The 16,357-nt window shown below is 34.4% G+C and overlaps 1 protein-coding gene across 2 annotated transcripts in view; it reads left to right on the top strand.

The window, feature by feature from the left end:
- ACER3 (alkaline ceramidase 3) overlaps positions 1–16,357 on the top strand; it is a 127,177-nt gene that overhangs the window by 37,679 nt on the left and 73,141 nt on the right. Inside the window, exon 2 of one of the 2 annotated variants that reach the window (XM_045557301.1) lies at positions 5,686–5,796. In XM_045557301.1, coding sequence (XP_045413257.1) covers positions 5,686–5,796 — 111 coding nt within the window. The remainder of the gene's footprint in view (positions 1–5,685; positions 5,797–16,357) is intronic. The other variant, XM_045557302.1, reaches the window with a different exon arrangement.

Below are 16,357 nucleotides of genomic sequence, written 5' to 3'. Positions count from 1 at the left end.
AACAATTAAACATGTGTAATAAAAATCAGGTCTCTAACTTTTAGTGGTTTTTGTATGCAGTTTGGCTTACTTTTGTTAAAGTATTTTTAATACTTTTTTTAAAAGAACATGTCTAATACCCTATAAAACTTTGTCTTTTCTTTCTTAATTCATCTATTCATCTCTCTCTGTATATGTTAAGCTTAATTATCCTCATTAAATATTAATGATGATAATTTCTGGGTCTTAGAATATTTAATTTTTCTTACACTTTTATAAATTGCTTAAATTTTTTATAATAAATGTGTCATTCTTTGAAAAGAGTGAAGTCATTCTAAAATAAATAATCTGCCATCTACTGTAACCATTGTTAAATCAAAAAAATAAGAGACACATTCGTTTTATTAATAATAACAAAGGAGAAACCGCTACACTCAGGTTTAAGCCAGCATGCATGCATGCATGCATTTGTTTATTTTACCAGACTTTCCTTAGTACCTGCTCTGTCCTTGGTAATGTGCCAAGTGATAGGGATAAAAATATCAATAAGAAACTGTCCCTGATCCTCAAAAGCTTGTAGTCTAATAAGGTATCTTGTTACATTTTTGGACAGCTTTAATTTTAGAATGTTTTTCTTTATGTTGAGTGATTTGCTTCTCTGCAAATCACTGATTTTAATTCTGATATTTTATAGTCATAACCAACCCCATTCACCTTTAACTTTACAATCTTTCAGATATCATATGATGTGTTGTATTTGTTAAGTAAATTATTCCTTTATTTTAGTCTCTTCTCCTAATGCTTTAATATCTATTTTGTTTAAAGTAGGGTGCCACAAATAAGACAAGCAATGCAAAGAGAAGCTGAATTAAAGCAGAGAGAAATAGAATAACTACCATCCAGCTCTTTCCATTTTTTCCTCTTCCCATTTTTACTTCTTTTCCTTGTTTTGAGGTAGTATTTTGAGATCTTCCTCACAGAATACATTTGAGGTACTATACAGAGATTTTCCCCCTACCTATAGAAGTAGTTTTGTCATCTTTCTGTTTTTGGAACTTTCTCTCAGGGTTGGTCTTATTCTCTCTCACACAGCCTATATTTGTGTTTTGCTATTCCTCATTCTAATTTAGAAACCTTTGCATTGTCCTTAATTGAGTTTCATGTAGTTTGTAGAACCCTCCTCCATGCCCTCTGCCTCCAGGTCATTTGAAATGTACTCCTGATTTTCATACTATTGGCATCACAGCCAAATTTAACATTATCTGTACATTTGGGCATGTTTTAATTCCTTTATCTCAGACATCAGTAAAGATTTTCATTAGTTTGAATCCTACCATTCCTGCATGGTAAAATACTTAACATCTCTTACAGGTTTATTTAAAGCTATTGATAACTGCATTTTAGATACGTAACTCTCAATCTGTCTGGCTCCCCACCTTAGATTTTCACACTCCACTTAGGCAAATTACTTTGTTTTTTGTACAATTTGGAATTCACTTAATATATTCTGAATAGAATACTCTGATATAATTTTTAAAATATTAATAAGCACCCTCCTGTGTGAATACTGTGCTGGTGAATCTAGTGGTAAGAATGTTGGCTATAAAGACAGATCAACCTGGAATAAAGTCTTGGCACCACCATTTGCTTATTGTGAGAACTTGGTCAAATTATATAATCTGTTAGCCTTCTTTTACTGTTTATGTAGTAGGGACAATAATATTTCACAAGGTTGATGTGAGAAGTAAATAAGATAGCACATGTAAAATGTAAAGTCCAGTATCTGGTACTTATTAGGCTCAGTAGATTTTTGTTCCTTTCTCTCTTTTCAGGGTATACTTCAAATCTTATCCTGTCTATGAAGCTACTCCCTTCCCTAAATGGTTTTTTTAATTAATTTTTATTTTATGCAAGTAATACATTTTAAAAAAGATAAAAATCTAGATATTGCTAAAAGAGTTTAATGAAACCCAAAAGCAGTACACTTCCCTAACCCTTCTTTGCTACTCTACTGTGTAATTCTACTCCCCAAAAGCAAACTTTTTTTAAAAATCAGCTTTACTGAGGTATAATTGACATACAATAGACTGCACCTATTTAAAGTAAATACAAATTGTTTTGACATAGGTATACACCTTACCACAATCAAGACAGTGAACATATTTATCACTTCCAAGTTTTATTGTACTTCTCTGTAAGTCCTCCTGCATCAGACTGTTCCCTCACCGCCTCCCCATCTCTCCCCCTAACAACCACGGATCTGCTTTCTGTCACTGTAGATTAGTTTGCATTCTCAAGGTTTTTATACGAACTATTTTAGTCCGTTACTGCTAATTCTAACATCTGTGCAGTTCTGGGTTGGTTTCAATTGATTATTTTCCTCATGGGTCATGTTTCTTGTTTCTTTGTATGCCTGGTAATCTTTGATTGGAAACATACATTGTCCTTTTTACCTTGTTAAGTGTTGGATAATTTTTTGTATTACCGTAAATAGTCTTGAATTTTGTTCTGGGATTCAATTAAGTTACTTGGAAATAGTTTGATCCTTTTTGCTTTTATGATGTTAGCTATGGCTGGAACAGGGCTCAATCTAGATTAATTTTTCCCTATTACTGAGGTAAGGTTGTCTTGATTACTTTATCCAGTGCCTAGTGAAATATGAATTTTACTATTCTGGCTTGTGGGAATAGGCACTATTTCTGGTCATGTGAGAGTACCAGATACTATTCCCTCTAATCTTTTCACATGGTTCTTTCCTGGCTTTGGGTAGTTTCCTCATATGCAGATGCTGATCAGTCTTTTGCTGAATAGTTAAGGGTCCCTTTATAGATTTCCACGGTTCTTTCTCTCTAAAGCTCTCTCTCACATACTCTCTCCTGTGACATCTAGTCACCTTGGTCTTCCTGAACTCTAAGCTCTGTTTCCTCAACTCAGAGAGTCTGCCAGGCTTCCCCTGCATACTCCCTGCCTATGCTGTAGCCTTAGATTTTCCTGAATACTCCAGGCAGTAAGCTGGGGCAATCATAGGGGTCATGATTTGTTTCTTGTTTTCTCAGGGATCCTTGCCTTCATTGCTTGATGTCTATTGTCTTCAAAACCATTGTTTCATATATTTTGTCTCCCTCTCTCTCTCTTTCTCCCTCTCTCTCCCTCCCTCTCTCTCTCTCTCCCTCTCTCCCTCTCATTGGAGCTGGGAGGGTAAATCTGGTGCCTGTTTTTTCATCTTGTGTGGAAGCAGAAGTACAGCAATAACTTTTTACCACTTAGCTATTTTTTTCTAGAATTTGGCTCCAGATTTCCAAATAACTTGCTTACAGTGTTATTTCTAGATCTGTAAATTGAAGATATTGTCTGTTGTCTTCCAGTTATGGTTGTTGGGGATTTGCGTTCTTATACCATTCCCTCTTTTCCCTACATTTTCTCAATAAATTCGGAGCATAATTTTTTTTATTAAATAAGTAGTTAGGATGTAACATTAATAATATCAATATGACTATGTAAATAATGTTCCCTGCTAGGCCAAATAGTGTACTCTGGGGTAACATTTCTTTTTATGTAGACTTTTTTGTTTTTCCTTGTGGCTAATAATTATATCATGGTAGCCATTGGAAAAAAGATAAAGTTGAAGAGATATTCACTCTGCACACCAGTGAAAGCTCCAAATGAGATTAAAATGTAAATTTTTTAAAAAGTGAAACCAGGGTTGGGCATGGTGGCTAATGCCTATAATCCTAGCACTTGGGGAGGCTGAGGTGGGAGGATTACTTTAGCCCAGAAGTTCAAGACTAGCCTGGGCAACATACCAAGACTTTGTTGCGTCAAGAAAAAAAAAAAAAAATTAGCCAGGCATGGTGGCGTATGTCTGTAGTCTATCTACTCAGGAGGCTGAGGCAAGAGGGTTGCTTGAGCCCAGGTGTTTAAGGTTGCAGTGAACTATGATTGTGCCATGGCACTCTGGTCTAGGTGACAGAGCAAGATCCTGTATCAAAAAAAAAAAAAAAAAAAAAGTGAAACATAAAAGCACTAAAAGAAAATATGGGTAAATTCCTCTATAACCTTGGAGTGGGGAAGGCCTTTCTAAAACCATGACTAAAAACCTAGAAGCTATAAAAGATTGATAAATTGAGCTACATAAAAAGCACCCAAAATTTGTCTACAGCAAAATATATCATAAGCAAAGTCAAAAGAGTTTACATCTCATAACATAGGGCTAATATCCCTATTACAAGAAGGACTCCTTCTTACAGAAGGAAAGTTAATAGACAAAGTGGCAAAGGGCATGGCTATGCATTTCATAGGAAAAGAAATACAAATGGTCCTTAAGCATACAAAATGATGCCCATACTCATTGTAAGAGAAAGGACAATGCATCCATGTTTTCTTTTAATACTTTTTAGGTTAATAAATAAATTTATTCTTTGACTAAGCAATCTCACTTTTGGGAATCTGTTTTACAGATGTACCTACACTTGTTTTAAAACAAAACAAACAAACAAAAAATATATATATGGTTGTTCATTGCAGTATTGCATGTAATAGTAAGAACTGGAAATAACCTAAATGTTTAATAACAGAGGACTGGTTGAATAAAACTACAGCACAAGTTTTCCAATACTTCTATCAAATGCCTACCAACCTTTTTTCCAAATTTTATAACTTCTCAAATTGCCTGTCCCTTCCTTTCTTTTTCTTCTTGGAAATTTCTTTCCTACAGTTCTTGGTTCTCCTGCTTCTATTTGGACTAGGTAGTCTCTCTGGTCCTTTTGTGCATCTATAGTCTTGGGACTTTTCTTTACCTTTCTCCTGTGTTGCAGACCCTGTTTCTTAGATCCGATGTCATCCTTTCTCATGGTTAACTTCCTTGTTTTGATTCATTACATTCTCCAGCTGACTCCAGAGAAAAGATGTTGTAGGTATATGTTTTGAATCCTTGACTGTTTGAAAATGTTTTGTTCTACCCTCAGTTAATTGATAATTTATCTTGATATTTGTACCTATGTTGAAAATTATTCATCTGGAATTTGAAAAATATATGCCACTTTATCCTATCCAGAACCAAATTTATAAAATACTGTTTAGACATTTCCCCTCCATTTTACCCAATTATTTCTGTTACTGGGGTTTTTACTATTCCTTTGCTATTTATGTTTGAGCTTTGTTTTTGTAAAGACAGGAGCAAAAATCAAATTAAGATCCATTGTTTTCAAGTTTACTAGAAACAGAAACTAGAAACATTACCAGGAAAGTGAAATTTTAAAGAGATATGCAAAATGCAAAAACCAATTTGTTGTTTTCTGATTCTACAAAGTTAACCCAGTTCTGTATTTATCTTGTCATACTGTGTCCCTGGAGCACACTTTCAGCAGCATTGGGGTAGGCTGCCTTCTTTAACTCATTTTTTTGCTGTATTTCTGAGGTTATTTCTGAGATCCTTTTCCTGCTTGCCTTTGGAGTTTAGAATTTCCTTTAGTGGGTGTGCTGGTTGAAAATTTTAGTTTCATTTGTCTGAAGTATCTTTATTTTGCTTGGATTCTTGTAAGAAATTTTTGGTAACTATGGAATTATTCTTCAGCATCTTGAAAATACCTTTCTGCCATGTTTCTGAGAATCAGTCACCTATTATTGTTAAGGGCCAAATGAATGTGTCTTTATTTAAAGTATTATTATTGATTAACCTAAATATCTTCTTGTATTTTTCTCTTATAGGGAATACAGTGAGTAACCTGATTATGATCATACCTCCAATTTTTGGTGCAATTCAGAGTGTTAGAGATGGTCTGGAAAAACGGTACATTGCTTCTTATTTAGCACTCACAGGTATGTATAACATTTCATTTGAAAAAATGATGTACAGTATTCAAATGGGCTTTTTTTCTCATTCATTTCTAAGCAGTTCTCAATTTTGTCTTCTTTATTACACAACTTGAACATATTCTGAAACTGCTTAGTAAAAACTCCACAGACTGGCCAGGCACTGTAGTTCACATCTATAATCCTAGCACTTTGGGAGGCTGAGGTGGGAAGTTTGCTTGAGGCCAGGAGGTTGAGACCAGCTTAGGTAACACGAGGCCCTGTCTGTACAAAAAATTTTAAAAATTAGCCTTGTGTGGTGGTGCACAATTGTAGTCCTAGCTACTTGGGAGGCTGAGGCAGGAGGATCACTTGAGCCTGGGAGTTGGAGGGTACAGTGAACTGTGATCATGCTGCTACATTCCACTCCAACCTGGTAACAGAACTAAACCCTGTCTCACAAAACAAAACAAAACAAAACAAAACAAAACAAAACAAACCACCAACAAAAAAAACTTCCACAAAGCTTGCCAGTAAATTGAACTGCATTTTGAATAAATTTTTTTAGAAGGCACAAAATATTTCAAGCATACAGAACAGAATAGAGATAATATAACAAACACACCCACATTTCTTACTACCCATCTTTGTCAGGTCTTAACAATTTGTAATGTTTATTTCAGATTTTTTTTTTAAAGAAAATAAACTACTATAGATAAATTCGATTTTATCCCCCTTGACCTCCTAGCATCACCCCCACCAGCTAACCTCTATTCTGAATTTGATGTTTATCATTTTCTCACATTTTTTTGTGTTTATACTACGTATGTATATATACTTAAATGTATATTTAATATGGTTTTGCATAGTTTTAAACTTTTTGGAAAGGATACCATCTAACCTTTTGCAACTTACTTATATTCTTATATAAAATATGTAAGGTTACTCACTGTATTCCCTGTAAGAGAAAATACAAGAAGATATTTAGGTTAATCAATAATAATACTTTAAATAAAGATACATTCATTTGGCCCTTAACAACAATAATAGGTGACTGATTCTTAGAAACATGGCAGAAAGGTATTTTCAAGATGCTGAAGAAAAATAATTCTGTAACCAGAATCTACAAAGAACTCAAGCAAATCAGTAAGAAAAAAATCAAACAACCCCATCAGAAAGTGGGTAAAAGACATGAACAGAAGTTTTTCAAAAGAAGATAGACAAATAGCCAATAAACATATGAAAATAATGTTCAACATCACTAATCATCAGGGAAATGCAAATTAAAGCCACAATGAGATATCACCTTACACCTGTTAGAATGGCTTTTATTAAAAAGTCCAAAAATGATAGATGCTAGTGTGGATGCAGAGAGAAAGGAACACTTCTACACTCTTAGTGGGACTGCAAATAAGTACATCTATGAAAAATGGTATGGAGATACCTCAAAGAGCTAAAAGTAGAGCTACCATTTGATCCAGTAGTCCCACTACTGGATATTTACCCAAAGGAAAAGAAGGCATTTTATCCAAAAGACACCTGCACGCAAATGTTTATTGCAGCACAATTCACATTTACAAAGATGTGGAATCAACCTAAGTGCCCATCAATTCATGAGTGGATTAATAAATAACATGTAGTAAATATATATATATATATATATACACACACACACACCATGGAATACTACTCAGCCATGAAGAAGGATACTTAATGGCTTTTGCAACAATTTTGGACAGAACTGGAGACCATTATCCTAAGTGAACTATCTAAAGAATGGAAAAACAAACACCACATGTAGTCACTATTAAATTGGAACTAATTGTTGAGCACATATGTGAATAGAGGGAAGTAAAACTTAACAGAAATCAAGCTAAGGGAGGAGGGGATGGGAGAAAACCTATCTAACAGGTACTATGAACACTATCTGGGTGATGGGCACACTTATAATCATGACTCAAGCATTATAAAAGTGATCCATATAACCAAAAATATTTATACCCCCGTAATACTTTGAAATAAAAAAAATAAAAACCATTCTGTAGTCACCAAAAATTTCTTACAAAAATCCAACTAAAATATAGGTACTTCAGACAAATGAAACTAAAAGTTTTCTACCAGCACACCCACTAAAGGAAATTTTAAATTTCAAAGGCAAGCAGGAAAAGTATCTCAGAAAGAACCTCAGAGATACAGTAAAAAATGAGTTAAAGAAGTGAGCCTACACCAGTGGCTGCTGAAAGCATGGTCCATGGGCACAGTTTGACAAGATAAATACAGAACTGGGTTAACTTTGTGTGTAGAATAAGAAACAACAAATTGGTGTTTGCATTTTTCATGTCTCTTTAAAATTTCATTTTCCTGGTAATGTTTCTAGTTTCTAGTTTCTGTTTCTAGTAAAACACAAAAACAATGGATCTTAATTTGATTTTTGCCCCTATCTTGACAAAAACAAAGCTCAAACATGAATAGATGGATGAATCAACTTTACCAGACCCTAAGGTGGGAAAATCACATCTGTAATATTCTTACGTCATCATAAAGAAAATAACAAAGAAAGTGGATTCTTTCTACTAGTTTATTTCTTCTGCTGCTGCTTTTTTAGGTTTTATTCACATGCCATATTTCTTTTTTATAACTCTAAATACAATTTTTTTTTTTAGCTCGTGGTGGATATTATTTCCACATGGACAGAAAAGACTTCTAATGACCACAAAACTGTAAGCTGTAGGATATCATCTCAGATTCTACCATAATTAGATTATTCATTAGATATGAGAGATTTTAGTTTCACAATCTGTTACTCATATGCATGATTACTCCTTTCCAGAAAGTTTGAAACTATGTGAAACCATGCTACATATACTTTTTAGGATGCATCCATATGGTAGTATAAGCACAAAAATGTGAGAAAATGGTAAGCATCAAATTCAAAATAGAGGTTAGCTGGGGGGAGATGTTGGTAGGTTGAGCGATATAAAATCAAATTTAACTGTAGTAGTTTATTTCTTTAAAAAAGAAAAAGATCTAAAATTGGTGTTTATTTCTTATTTTAAAATAACTTGAGGCTGGGCATGGTGGTTCACACCTGTAATCCCAGCACTTTGGGAGGCCAAGGCAGGAGGACCTCTTGAGGCCAGGAGTTCAAGACCAGCCTTGACAACATAGTGAGACCCCCCCCTGCCTCTACAGAAAAATTAAAAATAAAATCAGCCAGGCATGATGGCATGTGCCTGTAGTCCTAGCTCCTTGGGAGGCTTAGGAGGATTGCTTGAGCCTGCAAGTTTGAGGCTGCAGTGAGCTATGATCATACCACTGCACTGCAGCCTGGGTGACAGAGCAAGACTGTCTCTTAAAAAAAAAAAAAAAAATTTATTGAAACAAAAGAATTACAAAACACATCAACTCCTCCTACCTTCAGCCCCCATAAATATACTCATACCCATATATATGTATATGTGTGTGTGTGTGTGTGTATATATATATATATATATATATACACACACACATATATATATATGTACCTATTCTGACAAAAGGGAGCAGTCTTGAGCTAGGAATCTTTTTTTTGACTTTCATAAAAAAAAAAAATCACCTTTTTATTTATGTCAAAAGCAAGAGACGATCAGACTAGCAATTTTTTTTTTTTTAGGACAGAGTCTCACTCTGTTACCCAGGCTAGAGAACAGTGGCATCATTATAGCTCACTGAAATCTCAAACTCCTGGGCTCAAGTGGTATTCCTGCCTCAGCCTCCCGAGTAGCTGTGACTACAGGCATGCACCACCATGCCCAGCAAATTTTTTAATTTTTTTGTAGAGGTGGGGTCTCACTCTTGCTCAGGCTGGTCTCAAAAGGGGAAACCAACCAAATCAGAATATTAAAATGACAGATAAAGAATTCCAAATATAGATTATAAGTAAGCTCAACAAAATACAATAGAAAATGGAAAACCAACACAAAGAAATTACACCAAAAAAATTTAGGAAATGCATGAAAAATTCACTAAAGAAATTGAATTATTAAAAAAAATCAAATAGAACTTCTGGAAATGAAAAATTCATTCAAGGAAATACAAAACACAGTGAAAAGTCTTAAGAACTAGACCAGGCAGAAGAAAGAATATCAGAGCTTGAAGACTACATCTTTGAATTAAACAAGTCAGTGAAAGATAAAGAACAGAGAATTAAGAGGAAGGAACAAAGCCTACAAGAAATATGGGATTATGTTAAGGAGGCCAAACATAAGAAATATAGGCATCCCTGAGGGTGAGGAAGAATACACAAGGGTTGGAAAACTTATTTGAGGGAATAGTTGAGGAGAACTTCCCTGGTTTTGCTAGAAATTTAGATATCTAGCTACCAGAAACTCAAAGAACACCTGAGAGAATCATCACAAAGAGGTAGTCACCACGACAAATAGTCATCAGACTAACCAAAGTTAACACGAAGGAGGAATTCCTGCGAGCTGTAAGGTGAGAACATCAGGTAACTTACAAAGGAAAACCCATCAGACTAACTGCAGACTTCTCAGCTGAGATCTTAGAAGCCAGAAGGGCTTGGGGCCCCATCTTCAGTCTTCTTAAACAGAGTAATGGCCAGCCTAGAATTTTGTATCCTGCAAAACTAAGTTTCTTATATGAGGGAGAAATAAAGACTTTTTCAGATAAGCAAACACCAAGGGAATTTGTCAAGAACAGACCTCCCCTGCAGGAAGTATTCAGATCAGCATTTTATGTCAGTCAGCACAATAGAAACCCACCAGTGTAAAATCACCCAAAAGCTAAAGTTCAGAGCCCATATAAAATACTGGCTTAAGAGGTAAAACAAACCAATAAGCTTCTACTGAACAGGATGAACAGAAATGCATCCCACTTATCAATTCTTTCAATAAATGTGAATGGCTTGAATTCCCCACAAAAGAGACATAAGTTAGCTGAATGGATAAAAAAATACAGGCCAAGTATCTCCTATCTCCAGGAAATACATCTAACCCACAGGGACTTATTCAGACTCAAGGTGAAGGGGTAGAAAAAAATTCCATGTAAATGGAAATCAAAAGAAAGCAGGTGACCCATTCTCACATCAGATAACATATTTCAAATCAATAATGGTTAAGAAAGGCAAAGATGGTCAATATATAATGGTAAACAGAGCAATGCATCAAGAAGAGATAACAATCCTAAATATTTATGCACCCAACACAGGTGTGCCCAGATTCATAAAGCAAACCCTACTAGATGTAAACAAAGTGATAAACAGTAATATCATAATTGCTGGGCACTCTCACACTCCACTGACAGAACTGGACAGATCTTCCAAGCAGAAAATAAATAAACGCTGGACTTAAATGGGACTCTAGAGCAAATGGGCCTAACAAATGTTTACAGAACATTCTACCCCAAAACTATGGAATGTACATTCTTTTTTTTTTTTTTTTTTTTTTTTGAGACAGAGTCTCACTCTCTTGCCCAGGGTAGAGTGCCATGGTGTCAGCCTCGCTCACAGCAACCTCAAACTCCTGGGCTCAAGCAATCCTCCTGCCTCAGCCTCCCAAGTAGCTGGGACTACAGGCATGCACCACCATGCCTGGCTAATTATTTTTTCTATATATATTTTTAGTTGTCCATATAATTTCTTTCTATTTTTAGTAGAGACAGGGGTCTCGCTCTTGCTCAGGCTGGTCTCGAACTCCTGAGCTCAAACAATCCACCAGTGTTGGCCTCCCAGAGTGCTAGGATTACAGGCATGGGCCACCACGCCTGGCCAGAATATACATTCTTCTGATCAGCACATGGAACATTCTCTAAGACTGATCGCATCTTAGGCCACAAAATATGTCTCAACAAATTCAAAAAAATAGAAATTATACCATGTATCTTCTCAGACCATAGTGGAATAAAATTAGAAATCAACTACAACAGAAACAGTTCTACACACAGTCATGGAAATTAAACAACCTATTGCCGAATGATTATTGGGTCAAGGAGGAAATTAAGATGGAAATCCAAAGAGTCCTTGAACTAAATGACAAAGGGGACACAAGTTATCAAACTCTTTGGGATTCAACAAAAGCAGGCCTACATCAAGAAGACAGAAAGATCACAAATCAACAATCTAATGAATCATCTCCAGGAACCAGAAAAGGAAGAGCAAACCAATTCAAAACCCAGCAGATGAAATAACTAAGGTCAGAGTAGCACTAAATGAAATTGAAAATAAAAAAATAATGCAGAAGACTAATGAATCAAAGAGTTGGTTCTTTGAAAATATAAACAAAATTGATAGACCTCTTACTAGATTAAACAAAAATACAAAGAAAGGTCCCAAGTAACCTCAATCAGAAATGAAAAAGGAGATAGTACAACTGATAGCACAGAAATACAAAATATCATTTGTGAATACTATCAAAATTTCTATGCACATAAACTCAAAAGCATTGAGGAAATGGACAAATTCCTGGAACACACAACCTTCCAAGGCTCAGTCAGGAAGAAATAGAACTCCTGATCAGACCAATTATGAACAATGAAATTGAAGCAGCAATAAAAAATCTTCCAACAACAACAAAAAAGTCCCGGACCAGATAGTTTCACAGCCAAATTACATCAGACCTACAAAGAAGAATTGGTACCCATACTGCAGAAGTAATTTCATAACATTGAGAAGGAAGGAATCCTCCCCAACTTATTCTACGAAGCCAGTATCTCCTTGATACCAAAGCCAGGAAAGGACACAACAACAACAACAAAAAGGAAAACTATAGACCAATATCCCTTATAAATATAGATGCAAAAATCCTCAATAAAATTCTAGCAAACTGAATTCAACCATTCCAAATTAAAAGAAACATGACAGCTAAGTGCAATATGTGATCCTAGATAGATCCTGGTTTGGGGCTTGAGGGGAAGAAGTTTTAAAGGACAATATTGGACAAGTAAGTGAAATGTGAATAAAAACTGTATAATAATATTACATTAATGATAAATTTCTTGAATTTGATCATTGCGTTGTGATCATGTAAGAGAATGTCCCTGCTTAGGCTATATATGCTAAAGTATTCAGGGGTAAAGGGCCATGCTCTCTGTAACTTACTCTCAAATAGTTCAGCAAAATAATAATGTGTTCAGTGCTTTATTTTATATGCTTTTTTATATAAAGGGAGAGAGAAAGAAAATATGGCACAATGTTAATAATGAGCAAATCTAAGTTAAGGGTATATGGGAGTTTATTGTAATTTCTTGTAACTTCTATAGTATCTTAAATATTTTTAAAATAAAAGGCTTAATTTTTTAAAAGAGATTTATGGAACACTTAATGTCTGTATGGTGGTATATACCAAGCAATCTAACAATGAGCATGAGGTTTAGAGTAAAGATAGGAACAGAAGTGGATAGTGATTACAGGAGGAATGTTTTTGCTAATCCTTCTCTTCTTAACCGCCACCCCTGGTAGTAAATGACTTCTTCCTCCGTGCTGCTTCTATACCTTATTCTTGCTTTTGTGATTGGACTTTTATCATTATACATGATACTGTCATAATTTGTTTAAATGTCCGTTCTGTAAGTCCAAGCTTCCTGAAAGTAGGGCTGAATTTTATTTTTCTGGATTTCTGGCATTCAGCAATACCTGGTACAAACTAGACACATGGGAATATTTGATGAATGAGTGAATAAATAAATACTTTATTTTAAACACCTCTGAACAATAGGCAAATTTTACTAAAGTCTCTTTTTTATATTCTTCTTTGAATTTTTCACTAAGTCTCCCAACCACATATATGTGTGTGTATACACAGAGAGAGAGAGAGAGAGCGAGAGAGAGGAGAGGGAGAGGAGAGAGAAACACTAAACTTTACCTAGAAACAGATTTGATTTACAAATCAAGGATGTTTACTAAATACCATAACAAGATTTTCAGTATTTTAATTTTGTGACAAAAACCCCATACTTACTGCTTAACTGATATGCACTTAGTTTTTGGAGTTTAGGGAGATTTAGCAGAAAGAATTGGTAATTTTGGCTTTGTGAAGTATTTTAGGAACAGACTGTTAGTAACTTATGAGGGTCATTGTGTTCTGGCTTGAAGCCTAGATCCACTAAGAATTTAGTTATTTTTAAATTTATTCAACAAATATTTCCTGAGTATCTATTATGTGCTAGGTATACTTCTTAAACCACTGTTCATTGGAACTGACAGTCTAGTGGGGAAACAGACATTAATCAAATAATTTTATAAATGAATGTGTACTTAACAGTTGTAATGAGTGTTAGAAAGAAAAAGCACAAATGCAATGAGGATGAATTGGGAAAATTACAAGTTAAAAACATTAATTTTTCATAATATTTTCTTCCACCCTGTGTCCCTAGGCAATTTCCAATTCTTCTAGTAAGCCTGACTTCAGTTTAACTCAGCATCCCAGTTACAGCTAATTTGGAACCAGTCCCTTTGTCTAATATATTCCTCCTTCTCTTTGTTTTTTTATTATATTATATCACAAATATATACATTTTATGAAAGGAAGAGATGCTCATAACAGATCAACAGAAGTTGTCTTCTCTGATTATAGTCGTCCCTGGGTATCTGCGGAGGATTGGCTCCATGACCACCCACTCATACCAAAATCTGTGGATGGTCAAGTCTCTGATAGAAATGGTGTAGTATTTGCATAAAACCTATGCACATTCTCCCTTATATTTTAAATCATCTCTAGGTCGGGTGCAGTGGCTCATGCCTGTAATCCCAGCACTTTGGAAGGCTGAGGCGGGAGGACTGCTTGAAGCCAGAGGTTTAAGACCAGCCTAGGCAACGTTGTGAGATACTGTCTACAAAAAATATTAATAAAAAAATTAGCCAGGCATGGTGGCATGTGCTACTAGGAAGCCTGAGGCAGGAAGATCACTTGAGCCCAGGAACTTGAGGTTACAATGAGCTACGATTGTGCTACTGCACTCCAGCCTGGGTTACAGAGTGTGACCTTGTCTCTTATTAAAAAAAAAAATCTCTAGATTACATGTTATATAAATAGTTGTATACTGTATTTTTATTTGTATTATTTTTTATTGTATTATTTTTATTGTTTTTTTTTTTTCTTTTTCAAATATTTTGAATCAGTGGTTGAATTTGCAGATAACTAAACTCGTGGATATGGAGGGCTGACTGTATTTTTCTAATAGTTCTTTTAGTAAAAATTGCTATTAATAAATTGAAAAGGGAATGATAATATTTAAGTAAATATTTTTAAAATAAGTGAAATTGTTTCTTCTTCATAAAGGGAATTCAAATGAGTTTAATACTCCTTGTTCCATAATAAAATTAGAGAATAAATTAAAAACTAAGAACAAGTTATTTGAAGATAAATTCTACCTGCCCATTTAGTATTTAGTGTTTGACATTAGGATTCTTAGAATTTTCCAAGCTTCATGTGATATTGGATTAGTCATTAATTTTCATGAGGCCACAAAATTTGCTGTTAATGTTGTTGGAATTTGGAGAAACAATAGTAATTATTCATAGAGCATGTATTATACACCCGGCTCTGTGACAGGTATATTAATTATTTCATTTAAAACTCACCAGAACCTATAAGGAACTCTTTTTTTAATCTCATTTTATAAAAGTAGTGTTGTGGAAGAGAAATAACTTGCCCAAGATCATACTATTAGTAAATGAATCCAGGTTTGAACCCAGAATCTGTATCATGCCATACACTAATAACTTAAAATTGTGCATTAGGTAAGCTAGAATCAAGCCAAAAGAAACATTTTCCATGAAATTTTTCTCTTTACTCCTAAAGTCACAAATTTTTTATTTATCTTAGTCCTTTAAAATAGAAATGTGTTCATTTATTCTTTCGTTTACAAAGATTTTTTTGAGTACCAGCAAAAGAGACAAAGTTCTTGTCCCCAAAGAGCTTGTTATGGTGAAGAGAGATGAATTGCAAATAAATAAACAATAACAACAAAATCTATTTGTACAAGTCTGTTGTGCATTCTGTTTGTAGTTTTACAATTATTTAAATGAGTAGGTAATTGGTAACAAGAAAAGCAAAATAAAGTAAAATGGTGAAAACATAAAAAGCAGAGTAGGAATAAGATCTATTAAAGGTTTTTATTATCTCTTTCTAAGTCCAATTCTGAAATAGAAAGTTACAAAAGTGGAAATGTCAGAAACATAAACTCATTTTCCTAAGAAAAGGATGATTAGAAATACTTTGCATGGAGCAACCTTAATTAAGTTTAGTGTGATCATACCTATAGTCTGTCACTGCCAGACTAAGTCAGAGTCATCTTAAATTATCTTAACAATATAAAACTTATCAAGAAGAAATTGAGTGGATGCTTTAGAATACTGTGTACTGGACTAATAACCTTTTAAATTGTACCAGTTACACTTAGTATTGAAATAGGCATAAAATCAATGTGCCATGGAAAGGACTTTTGGAAATTATTCTGTAACTTGCTTACTAACTTATTTAGCCCAGTTTTCTAGATATTGCCAAAAATATCGGTGGCCTTTTTTTTTCTAGTGTGTTAAATAGTAACATTGAAGAACAATTGAAGAAAACAATGTAAAATACCCATAATCTCA

This window comes from Lemur catta, chromosome 7, assembly GCF_020740605.2.
Source record: "Lemur catta isolate mLemCat1 chromosome 7, mLemCat1.pri, whole genome shotgun sequence".
Taxonomy (NCBI): Eukaryota; Metazoa; Chordata; class Mammalia; order Primates; family Lemuridae; genus Lemur; species Lemur catta.
The sequence above is the reverse complement of the archived record's forward strand: the minus strand, read 5'-3'. Positions and strand labels throughout refer to the sequence as shown.